General features: G+C 60.2%; 1 protein-coding gene across 3 annotated transcripts in view; it reads left to right on the forward strand.

The window, feature by feature from the left end:
- Window positions 1–13,524, forward strand: part of CPNE9 (copine family member 9) — a 46,671-nt gene that overhangs the window by 2,845 nt on the left and 30,302 nt on the right. For all 3 annotated transcript variants that reach the window (XM_075130158.1, XM_075130157.1, XM_048858301.2), the window contains exons 2-3: window positions 4,692–4,732; window positions 13,220–13,266. In XM_075130158.1, the coding sequence (XP_074986259.1) occupies window positions 4,692–4,732; window positions 13,220–13,266 (88 nt within the window). The remainder of the gene's footprint in view (window positions 1–4,691; window positions 4,733–13,219; window positions 13,267–13,524) is intronic.

Here is a 13,524-nt window from a genome sequence, read left to right on the forward strand (position 1 = left end):
CAAGGTACGAGGGGGCTGGGAAGCGGCACCGTCTGCCCAGCTCCTCACCAGGGGAGGCTGAGGGGTTACTGTGCCTGTGTGCACCCCTGGGATCCCAGCGTGACTGGTGCGAGGGGAAGCCCCAAAACAGGGAAATGAACTGAACAATTGCGACCCCTCGAGGCTCTGGTTCGGAGCAGGCCTGCAGGGGTGCTGGTGCCTGGCTGCTGCAGCCTTCGGTGCGTGGACAGGGAGAAGCGCCTCCGCCAGATGGGAAAGTGGGTTTGCTGCTGGCTGCTGGCGAGGCTGCCTGCTCCTCTGCCTCCAGCAGCCGCAGAGCCAGGTCTTGACGGCTCGGAGCAGACGGAGACCCGCAGCCCCTTCCTGCGGGAGCAGGGACTAACTCTGATCTCGAAGGGCAGCGAGGAAGCTTTCGCCCCTGGAGGCGGGGGGCATGGGCCGGATCAGCAGGGATGGATCTCTCACATCGCCCTGTGCTTTGGGGGGGCGAGATGCAGAAATGGCATCCTCTCCCCAAGGGGGGCGTGTCTGCTCTTTACAGCTGTTCTGAGGTCGGCAGTTGTTGCCTCTGGTCAGCCAGGGCAGCTCTCTGGATCAAGAGAGCTCTGCTCCGCACCAAGCACAAGGCTGTCGCCCAAGCTTCTCAGCTTTTCCCGGTCCTCACCAGATCACCTCCCTAAGGAAACGGATCTGCTGGGCCTGGCCCCGGCTTCCAAAGGCTTTGGGCCCTTTCTTCTTTGCATGGCCATGTGGGGTGCTGGAACAGTTTGTACGGGGGGCTGAGAGCCATTGAACCAAACTGCAAAACCTGGATATGATGGAAACCCCTTCAAGCCAAGGGGTCAGGCAGCACCCCGCCCCCACAGCTCCAGCATCTCTGTGGCCATAGCTTGAAGCCTGCTCTCAAATGTCTGCTCTTTCACTGCCATGGGCATGGACATGTCAGACCTATAGGGATTGAGGATGGGGAGCGGGAAGGAGGCCAGGTAACAATCCTTGGAGCTGTCGCTTCTGTGTCTCCTTCCTCATGACCTCCTGTGTAGGGTGTGACCTGAGCTCATCTGGTTGGTCCCTCTTCGTCCTTTGCCACCTCCCTCTGACAGACCCAGCTGCTCCTGGCAAATCCAGGTGACTTGTGCAGAACTCCCCTTTCCCTCACCTGCCCGTCCATCCTCAGACTGATCCGGGACGCGCCCGTTTGGAGGCCCTGTTGCAAACAAATATGAAGGAACAGTGAGAATTTTGGAAGTGTTGCAGGGAGGGGCCTGGGCGTGTCTGTGCTGGGATGGGCCAGGGACCCTTAGTGTTTTACAGCCTCCATGCCTGGCACGGGGCTGGCAGCTGGTCTGAGGGTCTCTAGTGAGCTGGAACCCAGGCCAAAAGGGCTCCTTCTCCAGCCGAACAATTTTCCCTTGTGTGGCTCTTCCCAGCAGTGTGTTAAACACCCTTGGGTCCTGCTCCACTGGCCTGGGCCGTGTTCCCAGCAGAGGTGGGGAAGAGTGGAGGAAACCCTCTGTTCTGGCTGAGTTCCTGGGCAGCCCCAGGAGGGTGGGGGGCTCAGACCCCCTGGGACCCTGGCCTGGAACCAGGCAGGGCAGAGCCCTGCTCTGAATGTGCCACCAGCCTCGGGCTGGGGTGTCTCCCATCCCTGGTGAGAGCAGGTGTCATGGGGCACAGGAAAGAGCTCAGAGGATTTGATGGCAGCCTTTGGTGCTTTTCAGTGTCAAACTCTGCGCAGCCAGGAATGACCAAAGTGCTGCGGCGGCTGCTGTTTCAGGGGGTTGGGGGGAGCAGCCCCTGGCACCCGCTCACTCAGTCAGGCTGCTCAGACCTTGCTAAGTCTCTTTTCTTCTCACTTTGCCTCCCCCGGCCCATCTCTCCATTGCGGACACTCCCGCGCCGGGGTGCAACGGCCGCTCGGCCATCACCAAGTGCGCTAGTAAACGGGCTGCCTGTCATGTTCGAGCACCGTCTGGGCCAGAGACGCTGTTTCTTCCTCATCCCATTCAGCTTGCCGACCCTACCTCCCCCCAGAACGCGCTCTGCCAGCGGGAGCCTGCTTCTCGCAGAGCCACGCCAGTGCACCCCCTCCCTGCACGGCCCTGCTGCTCTCCAAGCACCTGCTTCCCAGCCCCGGCTCTCGTCCCTGTGGGTCGGCCCCCCGGGCTCACCTGCACACCCCTCAGGATGTGGGTGCAAGGCTTCTCCCTGCTCTGCACCCTCTGCCTTGGCACCCCCCAGGGATCCCGGGGGTAGAGTGACCATACGTCTCGTTTTGGCCAGGACAGTCCCTTTTTTAAGCCCTGTCCCAACTTTTTTGGCAAAAGTGGGCGTTTGTCCCGTTTGTTCTTGCCGACTAGATCAGTTTGCAAGAGCAAATGGGACAAATGTCCACTTTTGTCAAAAATGTGGGGTGCGGTGCAAAGGAACATGGGGGGGGGGCCGAGCAGCAATCCCAACCCAGTGCAGGGGGCAGGCAGGGCTGGAGTGAGCGGAGACCCCAGCCCAGTGCAGGGGGGCAGCCAGGGCTGGAGTGAGCAGAGACCCCACCCCGTGCAGGGGGGCAGCCAGGGCTGGAGTGAGCGGAGACCCCAGCCCAGTGCAGGGGGGCAGGCAGGGCTGGAGTGAGCGGAGACCCCACCCCATGCAGGGGGGCAGCCAGGGCTGGAGTGAGCGGAGACCCCACCCCGTGCAGGGGGGCAGCCAGGGCTGGAGTGAGCGGAGACCCCACCCTGTGCAGGGGGGCAGCCAGGGCTGGAGTGAGCGGAGATCCCACCCCGTGCAGGGGGGCAGCCAGGGCTGGAGTGAGCGGAGACCCTAGCCTCGCTTGAGGAGGAGGGCTTGGGCAAGTGGGGAGGCCAGCCCTGTGGGGCAGGGGGGGGGGTGCAGTGTCCTGTTTTCCTTTTGGGGAGATATGGTCACCCGACCCGGGAGCATCCCTGGCACTGCACCCATGGGGGCTGTTCCCACTCAGCTGCTCGTGCCTGTTACCGGGTAGAGTCCCCAATCCCCAGCCAGAGTCAGCGCGGCCCGCAGGACTCCCGGCCTGGCCGGAGAGAGCATCCCTCAGCAGAGCCGCCTGTGTCCTGCGAGCTGCGTCTGGCCGAGTTGTGCTGCCCGCAGGGGCTGAGCAATCAAACCACTCCAGCCCCCTGGCACCAGCACCCGCCCGCTGCACACAGGTGGGTCCTAGACTCCTCCCATCCCCACGGGCTCTGGCCTGGGGGCTGCGGCCTGGGGGCCGGCACCCGCCAGGGGTGAAGCTCTGATGCCTTATGTTTATGTTGAAGGCATAAAAAAGGGAGCCCAAAGGGACTTGTTCGTTGGCTGTGGCAGGTAACGTGGGTCCCTTGCGGCTCTGCAGCTGCCTGGTGTGGGCTTGCTGGGAAAGAATGAAACCCCGGGGCTGGGGAAGCCGGGAGCTCCCCCCCACAGCCAGTGCCCTGCCCCGCCCCCACAGCGCCCCCTGCTGGGAGCCCCCCCAGAGCTTTCCCCTGCCCCCCCACAGCGTCTCCTGCTGGGAGCTTCCCCCCAGCCAGCACCCTGCCCCGTCCCCATGGCACCCCCTGCTGGGAGCCCCCCAGAGCCACCCCCTGCCCTGCCCCCCCACAGTCCCCGCTGCTGGGAGCTCCCCCCCAGCCAGCACCTTGCCCTGCCCCCACAGCACCCCCTGCTGGGAGCCCCCCAGAGCCACCCCCTGCCCTGCCCCCCACAGCGCCCCCTGCTAGGAGCTCCCCCCCAGCCAGCACCTTGCCCCACCCCACAGCCAGTGCCCTGCCCCGCCCCACAGCGCCCCCTGCTGGGAGTGCACCGTGGCCACAGCCATGCTGGTTTCTTGCCATGGTTTATAACGTGTGGATGATTCTGTTTGTTTGAAGAGCTGCCTCGGAGGGTGGTGGCTGACGGGGAGCTGAGGGCTGGGCTCCCTGCCCCTGGGCACATCTGGAGCCCTCCGGGCACAGGGAACAGCTGCGTTTCCTCCCCGCACTGCACAGAGCAGACGCTTCACCCAGAGGCCCCAAGAGGAGATACAAGCAGAGACAGGACCCCAGGGCAAGTACAGGAGCCTAAACAGCCAGCGCTGGGGCTGCAGGGTCAGGGCAGCCCCAGCTAGTAACCGTCCCCTGGCTGCCTGTGATTTTGCCTGCCCCACTGAGTCCCCTCTGTGCCCCACACCGCCCAGGGGTGCTCCAGCCCCTTGCCGGGCTGGACTCCCCAGTGGACGTGTCCAGGAGGGTGGGGGCTGCAGGGACCAGCTGTTAACAGAAGTATTAATTTTAGTTACTGTTTGTGCCACTGCAAAGCTGCCATGGCAACCAGGAGAGGTTATACTGAGGGGCGGGGTGGGTCCCCCACCACACACAGACACTGGCCTCCTCTCCCAGCCCCCAACGCCCTCCCCCACAGCCCAGGGACCCCGTGTCTGAGCTCCAGAGAGGCTGCCTGTTCCTGGGTGCAGATTCCACTGACCTGTCCTGTTCTCGCTGGCGGGTTTGATGCGGATGGACTCCAGCGGCTCTGGAGGGGAGGGAAGGCCTGGCCTGGCCTGGGAGTGGGGAGGGCGGCTGGGCTGGGGCCCAATGCTCGGGGGCTGCAGGTTCTGCAGTAGTTCGTAGAGCCCGATTCCCCCACTTCTCCCATTGCTGGACGAGTTTCCTGCCTGGCTCATGTCCATCTGTCTGTCTCCCCAGGAACTTGCTGGACGTGGACACCTTCTCCAAGTCTGACCCTGGTACGTGTGGGGAGTGGAGCTAGCTAGGGGACCGGCCTCAGGGCGAAGTCCCTGGCAGGGCAGGCGGGGAACGTGCCCTGAGGGGGCAGCAAGGCCTGGGCAGCTGGTTCCTACAGGCTGTGCCTGGCGCTGCGCGGTGGCAGGGGTGTGTGATTGCGTTAAGCTGCACAGCCGGGACCGAGACAAACCTGTCCGGGGCAAGGCAGCGGGGGTGCGGGCAGCTGCGCAGCCCGGCGGGGCCCGTCAGCGGAGACGAGCACTAGGCCTCGTGGCAGAAGCTGATTGTGAGAAGGAGACTGGGGATGGAGCGCACCGTGTGCGTGCAGTGCAGGGGGGGCGCTTGGTGTGCTGCACAAGGGACACGCACAGTGTGTGCAGGGGGGATGGGCAGGCGGGCGTGCAGGGGGGATGCTTGGTGTGCTGCACAAGGGACACGCACAGTGTGTGCAGGGGCACGGGGAGAGTGCAGTGTTGGGGTGAGCCAGGTTAACGTGTATAAGTGTGAGGCACAAAGTATGTCTGTGGGTGCATGTAGCGTGATGTGCAAGGTATGTGCGTGCAGTGCGGGGTGTGCACATGTGCAGTGTGGGTGGTGATGTCACGGCCTGAGGGGGAGTCAGGGCCCGGCACCCCCACTTCCTGCCATCCACCGTGACTCTCAGCCAGCCAGTAGAAGAGCAGGTTTATTAGAGACGACAGGAACACAGTCCAGACCAGAGCTTGTGGGCACAAACAGGACCCCTTAGTCAGGCCCTTCTGGGGGGCAAGGAGCTTAGACCCCGTCTCTGCAGCTCTCTCCTCTTCCCCAGCCCACTCCAAAAACTGAAACCCCCTCCAGCCGACTCCCCCAGCCTCCTCCCCTGCTCCTCCTCCAGCCTTTGTCCAGATTCCCAGGCAGAAGGTGTCACCTGGACCCAACCCCCCTCCAAGCTCAGGTTACAGGCTCAGGTATCTTCCCAGGCAGTAAAGTCACCTCCTGCCATCCCATCACCAATGCAGACAGTCCCAGGAAACTCCCCTGCTACATTCCTAGGTCAGTCCACCCCCCTCCCTGCTGCATCACATCTCTCCCCCCTTCGAGACTGAACTGAGCGGGGTCACTGAGACCAGTGACCTGGGGAAGTTCGGGGCCCCCTCTCCGGGACAGCGCATCCGCTATCAGGTTGGCACTTCCCTTCACGTGGACCACGTCCATGTCGTAATCCTGCAGGAGCAGGCTCCATCTCAGGAGTTTGGCGTTGGCTCCTTTCATCTGGTGCAGCCAGGTCAGGGGAGAGTGGTCGGTGTACATGGTGAAGTGTCGCCCGAAGAGATATGGCTGGAGTTTCTTAAGAGCCCACACCATGGCCAGGCACTCCTTCTCGATGGCCGCGTAGTGTTGCTCCCGGGGTAGCAACTTCTTGCTCAGGTACACGATGGGGTGTCTCTCCCCCTTTTCATCCTCCTGCATTAACACCGCCCCCAGTCCCGTGTCTGAGGCATCGGGGAACACCATAAAGGGCTTGTCAAAGTCTGGGTTTGCCAGAACTGGGCCACTGACCAGAGCCTCCTTCAGCGCCCGGAAAGCCTCCTGGCACTGCTCGGTCCAGACCACCTTGTCTGGCTTCCCCTTCTTGCATAGCTCCGTGATGGGGGTGGCTATGGCGCTAAAGTGGGGCACAAATCTTCGGTAGTATCCTGCCATCCCAATAAAGGCTTGGACCTGCTTTTTGGTGTGGGGAGCAGGCCAGTCTCTGATCACCTCCACCTTGGCTGGTTCCGGCTTTAGGCGGCCGCTCTCCACCCGATGGCCCAGGTAAGATACTTCAGCCATCCCCACCTTGCACTTCTCCGCTTTTACAGTCAGCCCAGCCCCCTGGAGTCGGTCCAGCACTTGTCTAACCTGGGACACGTGGTCCTCCCAGGTCTGGCTAAAGACACAGATGTCATCAATATACGCCACGGCAAAACTCTCCATCCCCCTCAGGAGCTGGTCCACCAGGCGCTGGAAGGTGGCCGGCGCTCCCTTGAGGCCGAAAGGCAGGGTCAGGAACTCCTAGAGCCCCAGAGGGGTGATAAAGGCCAATTTCAGCCGGGCATCTGCATCCAGCGGCACTTGCCAGTAGCCCTTTGTAAGGTCCATGGTGGTGAGGTACCGAGCTCCTCCCAGCTTGTCTAGGAGCTCATCAGGCCTGGGCATGGGGTAGGCATCAGATACAGTGATGGCATTGAGCTTCCGATAGTCCACGCAGAACCGGACCGACCCGTCCTTTTTGGGGACCAGCACCACCGGCGAGGCCCAAGGGCTGGCAGATGGCTGGATCACCCCCAAAGCCAGCATGTCCCGGACCTCTCTTTCCAGGTCCTGAGCAGTTTTCCCTGTGACTCGGAAGGGGGAGCATCTTATCGGCGGGTGCGACCCTCTCTGCACCCGGTGGACAGTCAGATTAGTGCGTCCAGGCTGGTTGGAAAACAGCTGTCGGTATGGATGCAGCACCTCCCCGACCTCAGCTTGCTGGGCAGGGGTTAGCTGATCCGAGAGGGGAATTGTTTCCAGGGGGGAACCAGCTCTGGTCCCAGGGAATAGATCTACTAAAGGGTCATCTTCCTGCTCCTCCCACTGTCCACACACGGCCAACACCACATTCCCCCTGGCATAATATGGCTTCATCATATTCACATGGTACACCCGGCGGTGGTGCGCCCGGTTCGACAGCTCCACCACATAGTTTACCTCATTGAGCTGCTTGACGACCTTGAAAGGGCCCTCCCAGGCGGCCTGTAGTTTGTTCTTTCTCACGGGGATGAGAACCATCACCGGATCCCCGGTGCCGTAGGCATGGGCCCGCGCCGTGCGGTCATACCAGACCTTCTGCTTCCTCTGGGCTCTGGCCAGATTCTCCCTGGCCAGGCCCATGAGTTCAGCCAGTCTCTCTCGGAAGATCAGGACATTCTCCACCACTGACTCTCCATCGGGAGTGGCCTTCCCCTCCCATTCGTCTCTCATCAGGTCCAGGGGGCCCCTCACCCTCCTTCCATATAACAGTTTGAAAGGTGAAAACTCAGTAGACTCCTGGGGCACCTCCCTGTACGCGAACAGCAGGTGAGGTAAGTACTTGTCCCAATCCTTCGGGTGCCGGTTCATAAAGGTTTTCAGCATCATCTTTAGCGTCCCATTGAACCTCTCCACCAGCCCATTGGACCTGTTGTGCTGGACCCCACATTTCTCCCACAAGCCCCGGAGCAGGGCAGACATGTAATTGGAGCCTTGGTCTGACAAAACTTCCTTGGGGAACCCCACTCGGCTGAAAATGGTCAGGAGCGCATCTGCCACGGTGTCTGCTTCAATGGAAGCTAAGGGCACTGCCTCGGGGTAGCGGGTGGCGAAATCTACCATCCCCAGAATGTATTTCTTCCCCGACCGGGTCGTCTTGCTGAGAGGCCCCACTATGTCCATGGCCACCTTCTGGAAAGGTTCCTTTATGATGGGCAAAGGTCTCAAAGCTGCTTTCCCCTTGTCCCGGGCCTTCCCCACCCTCTGACAGGGGTCATAGAATCACAGACTATCAGGGTTGGAAGGGACCTCAGGAGGTCATCTAGTCCAATCCCCTGCTCAAAGCAGGACCAATCCCCAACTAAATCATCCCAGCCAGGGCTTTGTCAAGCCTGACCTTAAAAACTTCTAAGGAAGGAGATTCCACCACCTCCCTAGGTAACGCATTCCAGTGTTTCACCACCCTCCTAGTGAAAAAGTTTTTCCTAATATCCAATCTAAACCTCCCCCACTGCAACTTGAGACCGTTACTTCTCGTTCTGTCATCTGCTACCATTGAGAACAGTCTAGAACCATCCTCTTTGGAACCCCCTTTCAGGTAGTTGAAAGCAGCTATCAAATCCCCCCTCATTCTTCTCTTCCGCAGACTAAACAATCCCAGTTCCCTCAGCCTCTCCTCATAAGTCATGTGTTCCAGTCCCCTAATCATTTGTGTTGCCCTCCACTTTCCAATTTTTCCACATCCTTCTTGTAGTGTGGGGCCCAAAACTGGACATAGTACTCCAGATGAGGCCTCACCAATGTCAAATAGAGGGGAATGATCACGTCCCTCGATCTGCTGGCAATGCTCCTACTTATACAGCCCAAAATGCCATTGGCCTTCTTGGCAACAACAGCACACTGTTGACTCACATCCGGCTTCTCGTCCACTGTAACCCCTAGGTCCTTCTCTGCAGAACTGCTGCCGAGCCATTCGGTTCCTAGTCTGTAGCGGTGCATGGGATTCTTCTGTCCTAAGTGCAGGACTCTGCACTTGTCCTTGCTGAACCTCATCAGATTTCTTTTGGCCCAATCCTCCAATTTGTCTAGGTCCCTCTGTATCCTATCCCTACCCTCCAGCATATCTACCTTTCCTCCCAGTTTAGTGTCATCTGCAAACTTGCTGAGGGTGCAATCCACGCCATTCTCCAGATCATTAATGAAGATTTTGAACAAAACCGGCCCCAGGACCGACCCTTGGGGCACTCCACTTGATACTGGCTGCCAACTAGCCACGGAGCCATTGATCGCTACCCGTTGAGCCCGACAATCTAGCCAGCTTTCTATCCACCTTATAGTCCATTCATCCAGCCCATACTTCTTTAACTTGCTGGCAAGAATACTGTGGGAGACCGTGTCAAAAGCTTTGCTAAAGTCAAGGAACAAGATCGCAGGATCGGCAATACTGCTGGTCCGTGGTGAAGACCCCGGGCCAGTAAAAGTTCTGTAGCAACCTCTGCCGGGTGCGCCGGATTCCCTGGTGCCCTGCGAGGGGGATGTCATGGGCCAGGGACAGGAGCTTGCGGCGATACTTCTGGGAGACCCCCAGCTGCCTCCTGATCCCACAGGACTCTACTTCCCTTGTGGGAGCCCATTCTCGGTACAGGAACCCCTTCTCCCACAGGAACCTCTCCTGGCAGCCTCTCTTCATGGTCCGTACCACACCAAGGTCGGCCAGGTCCCTGAGCTTCCGCAAGGAGGGATCTTTCCTCAACTCGGCCTGGAACTCAGCGGCTGGGGAAGGGATGGGGACTGGTTCCCTCTCACTGGCCGGGTCTGAGGCCACAGCCTCTCTGAGCCGTGCCCCTTGGCGCTCCCTCCCCACCAAGGTAGGGTCCTGCGCCTCCGGTGTGGTACCCTCCCCACGGTCAGGGCGCAGTGCCCCTCGCCGGCTCTGGATATGGGTCACGACCAGGGTATTCTGGGGGTTGCTTGGCCAGTCCTCTAGGTCTCCCCCCATCAAAACTTCAGCGGGCAAATGGTGGTGTACCCCCACATCCTTGAGGCCCTCCTTGGCCCCCCATTTCAGGTGTACCCTTGCCACGGGCACCTTAAATGGGGTCCCGCCCACCCCCGTCAGGGTCAGGTAGGTGTTGGGCACCACCCGATCTGGGGCCACCACCACGGGCCGGGCCAGCGTCACCTCCGCGCCCGTATCCCAGTATCCATTGACCTTCCTCCCATCCACCTCCAGGGGAACAAGGCACTCGCTCCGGAGGGACAGCCCCGCGCCCACCCTGTAAACTGAGAACCTTGAGTCCGGGGCATCCAGCCCCCCAGAGGAGCTGGTCTGGGGCACTCCTCCCTCCTGAGCAGTTGGTAAGCTGCCAGCCTCCCTTGCCTGGGAAGCCTGCTCCTCGTCCAGCTGGGTCCCTACCCAGTTAACCCTGTGTGGGTTTGGTCTGCTCAGACTGCCCCTGAGCTTGGGGCACTGGGTCTGTATGTGGCCTTTCCGGCCACAGTGATAGCAGCTCAGGTCCCATTGGTCCCCTCAAGTGGGTCGGTTGGTCCTGATGCTGGATGTTCCCCTTGGGATGGGGTGCTCTACATTCCCCCTTTGGGAGGTCCCATGGTGACTCTCTCTCTCTGCATCGTGGGGGGCCTCTTCGTTTGGGACTCCTCCCTGCCACTCCCCGACCGACTGTTCACAAACTCGTCGGCCAGCTGCCCTGCGTGCTGGGGGTTCTCTGGCTTTTTGTCCACCAGCCACAGCCTCAGGTCGGAAGGGTACTGTTCATACAGTTGCTCCAGAACAATTAGGTCGAGCAGGTCCTCCTTCGTCCGGGCCCCATCTGCCCACTTGCAGGCATATCCCTGCATCTGGAGGGCCAGTTGTAGATATGTGCCCTCAGGCATTTTATGCTGACTCCAGAGCCTTCTCTGGTACATGTCGGGAGTCAGCCCAAACTCGCAGAGCAGGGCCTGTTTGAACAGTTCATAGTCCCCTACCTCCGCCCCTTTCATTCGGCTGTACACCTCCACGGCTTTGGGGTCCAGTAAGGGGGTGAGAAACTGGAGCCTGTCTGCTGGGTCAACCCTGTGACTCTCACAGGCGTTCTCAAAGGCCGTCAGGAAGCTATCGATGTCCTCCTCTCCTTACGCTGGGCCAGGACGCACTTATCAAATCTCCATGCAGTCCTGGGTCCCCCATCACTCACCAAAGCCGGGGCCTCGCTGCTCCTCAGCCTTGCCAACTCCAGCTCATGCTGATGCTGCTTTTCCCATTCCTCCAGCTCATGCTGACACTGCCTTTCGCGACCCTCTCACACTTTTTCGTGATCTTCCAACTCTCTCAATTTTATCTCCCTCTCCCATTCCAACCGCCTCAGCTCCAGGGATGGAGAACTCCGCCGGAGGATCCCCTGCTGGCTGCTGGGTCAGGGTGCCTTTGGTATTCTCTGGGCTCCTCCCAGCCCCTCCCCTAGGCATAGGTAGGGGGATCTCGGGATGCCCTTGGCTGCAATCTGACCCCTCCCAGCCGGGTCAGGCACCAGGGCCCATGTTGCATCTGCTAGGCTGCTTCCCTCAGAGGCAGGGATCGGTGCATCCAAGCGATCCTCCTCCTCCAGCTGGGCAATCAGGTGTTCTTTGGTGAGCCTTCCAATGTGCAGCCCCCTCTGCCTGCTCAGCTCCACCAGGTTGCTCTTAAGGCGCTTAGCGTACATCTCCCTGATGGCCACGAACAGGCCAGGGTGCTCGAGCTGCAGTGTCCAGGAGGAACCCCTACTGTGCCAACCCTTCTCCAGGTCACCACCCCTCTTCCAAGGTCAAGCCACAGACTCCTCCACCCCTGAGACTGCTCACTGCAGTGTCCAAGGGGACCCCATTATTGCAACAGTCCTTCTTGCTGGTCACACACTCCCAGGGGTTAAGCATAGCTCCTTCACCCCCCAAACCCACTCCTCTCTGACTCTTCAGCACGCCTGGTTCCTGTCAATCCCCCTTCGTTTTACTGCAGGAAGCACCATCCACGGGGTGCAGTAGATCCCACCTCTGACAGCAGTTGTCATGGAGATTGGGGAGGTCAGGGCCCTGCACCCCCACTTCCTGTGATTCACCGTGACTCTCAGCCAGCCAGTAGAACAGAAGGTTTATTAGAGATGACAGGAAAACAGTCCAGACCAGAGCTTGCAGGCATAAACAGGACCCCTTAGTCAGGCCCTTCTGGGGGGTAGAGCGCTTAGACCCCTGCTCTGCGACTCTTTCCTCTTCCCCAGCCCACTCCAAAAACTGAAACCCCCTCCAGCCAACTCCCCCAGCTTCCCCCCAGTTCCTCCTTCAGCCTTTGTCCAGTTTCCCCAGGTGGAAGGTGTCACCTGGACCCAACCCCCCTCCCAACTCAGGTTACAGACTCAGGTATCATCCCAGGCAGTGAAGTCACTCCCTGCTATCTCATCACCGATCAGACAGTCCCAGTAAACTCCCCTGCCACATTCCTAGTTCAATCCGCCCCACTCAGTCCCTGCTGCATCATAGGTGGGATGGGATGTGCATGTGCAGTGGGATGGTGTCCATGAGGTGTGCATGTGCGAGTGTGTGGTGGTGGAATGCACATGCAGTGTGTGCACAGAGGAGTGGGGTGTGCAATGTGTAGGGGCGAGGTGTGTATGTGCAGTGAGGTGTGTGTATACTCACTGTGATGTGCAAAGTATGCATGCACAGTGGCAGGTACATGAGGTGTGTGTGCCATGGGGGAGTGTGTGTGAGACATGCAGTTGGATGGAGTGTATCAGGGGTGCAGTGTGTGAGGCATGCAGTGCGATGGGGTGTGTCAGCAGATGCAGTGTGAGAGACACGCAGTGGGATAGGTATGTTGGCGGATGCAGTGTGTGAGGCATGCAGTGGGATGGGGTGTTTCAGGGATGCAGTGTGAGAGACATGCAGTGGAATGGGTTGTTGGCGGATGCAGTGTGTGAGGCATGCAGTGGGATGGGGTGTTTCAGGGGTGCAGTGTGTGAGGCATGCAGTGGGACGGGGTGTTTCGGGGATGCAGTGTGTGAGGCATGCAGTGGGATGGGGTGTTTCAGGGGTGCAGTGTGTGCGGCATGCAGTGGGACGGGGTGTTTCAGGGGTGCAGTGTGAGAGACATGCAGTGGGATGGCTGTGTTGGCGGATGCAGTGTGAGAGACATGCAGTGGGATGGGGTGGCTTCTGAAACAGAGGCAGTCATTAACCCCGCGCTCTCCTCTCTGCAGTAGTGGTTCTGTTCATCCACGGGAGCGGCAGCAAGGAGTGGAGGGAGGTGAGTGAGCGCAGTGGGGCCCGTCCCAGTGCCCGGAGCCAGCACTCTGCTCCCGCTGCAGCAGGGGTCGATGTTTGTCCTGCTCTGGCATAGGCTGGGCATGAGAAGGGCAAAGACCTTCTGCTGCCCTGGGCTCCTTATGGGGGGCTCGGGAGACCCGCTTGCCACCCCAGCTCCACTGCCAATGCGCCCATCTAGCCCTGTGCCCCCCACCCCCAAGCAAGTCAGTGGGCTCATCTGCCACGGCTGAGTCTTTGT

Source organism: Caretta caretta, chromosome 7 (genome assembly GCF_965140235.1).
Source record: "Caretta caretta isolate rCarCar2 chromosome 7, rCarCar1.hap1, whole genome shotgun sequence".
Lineage (NCBI taxonomy): Eukaryota > Metazoa > Chordata > Testudines > Cheloniidae > Caretta > Caretta caretta.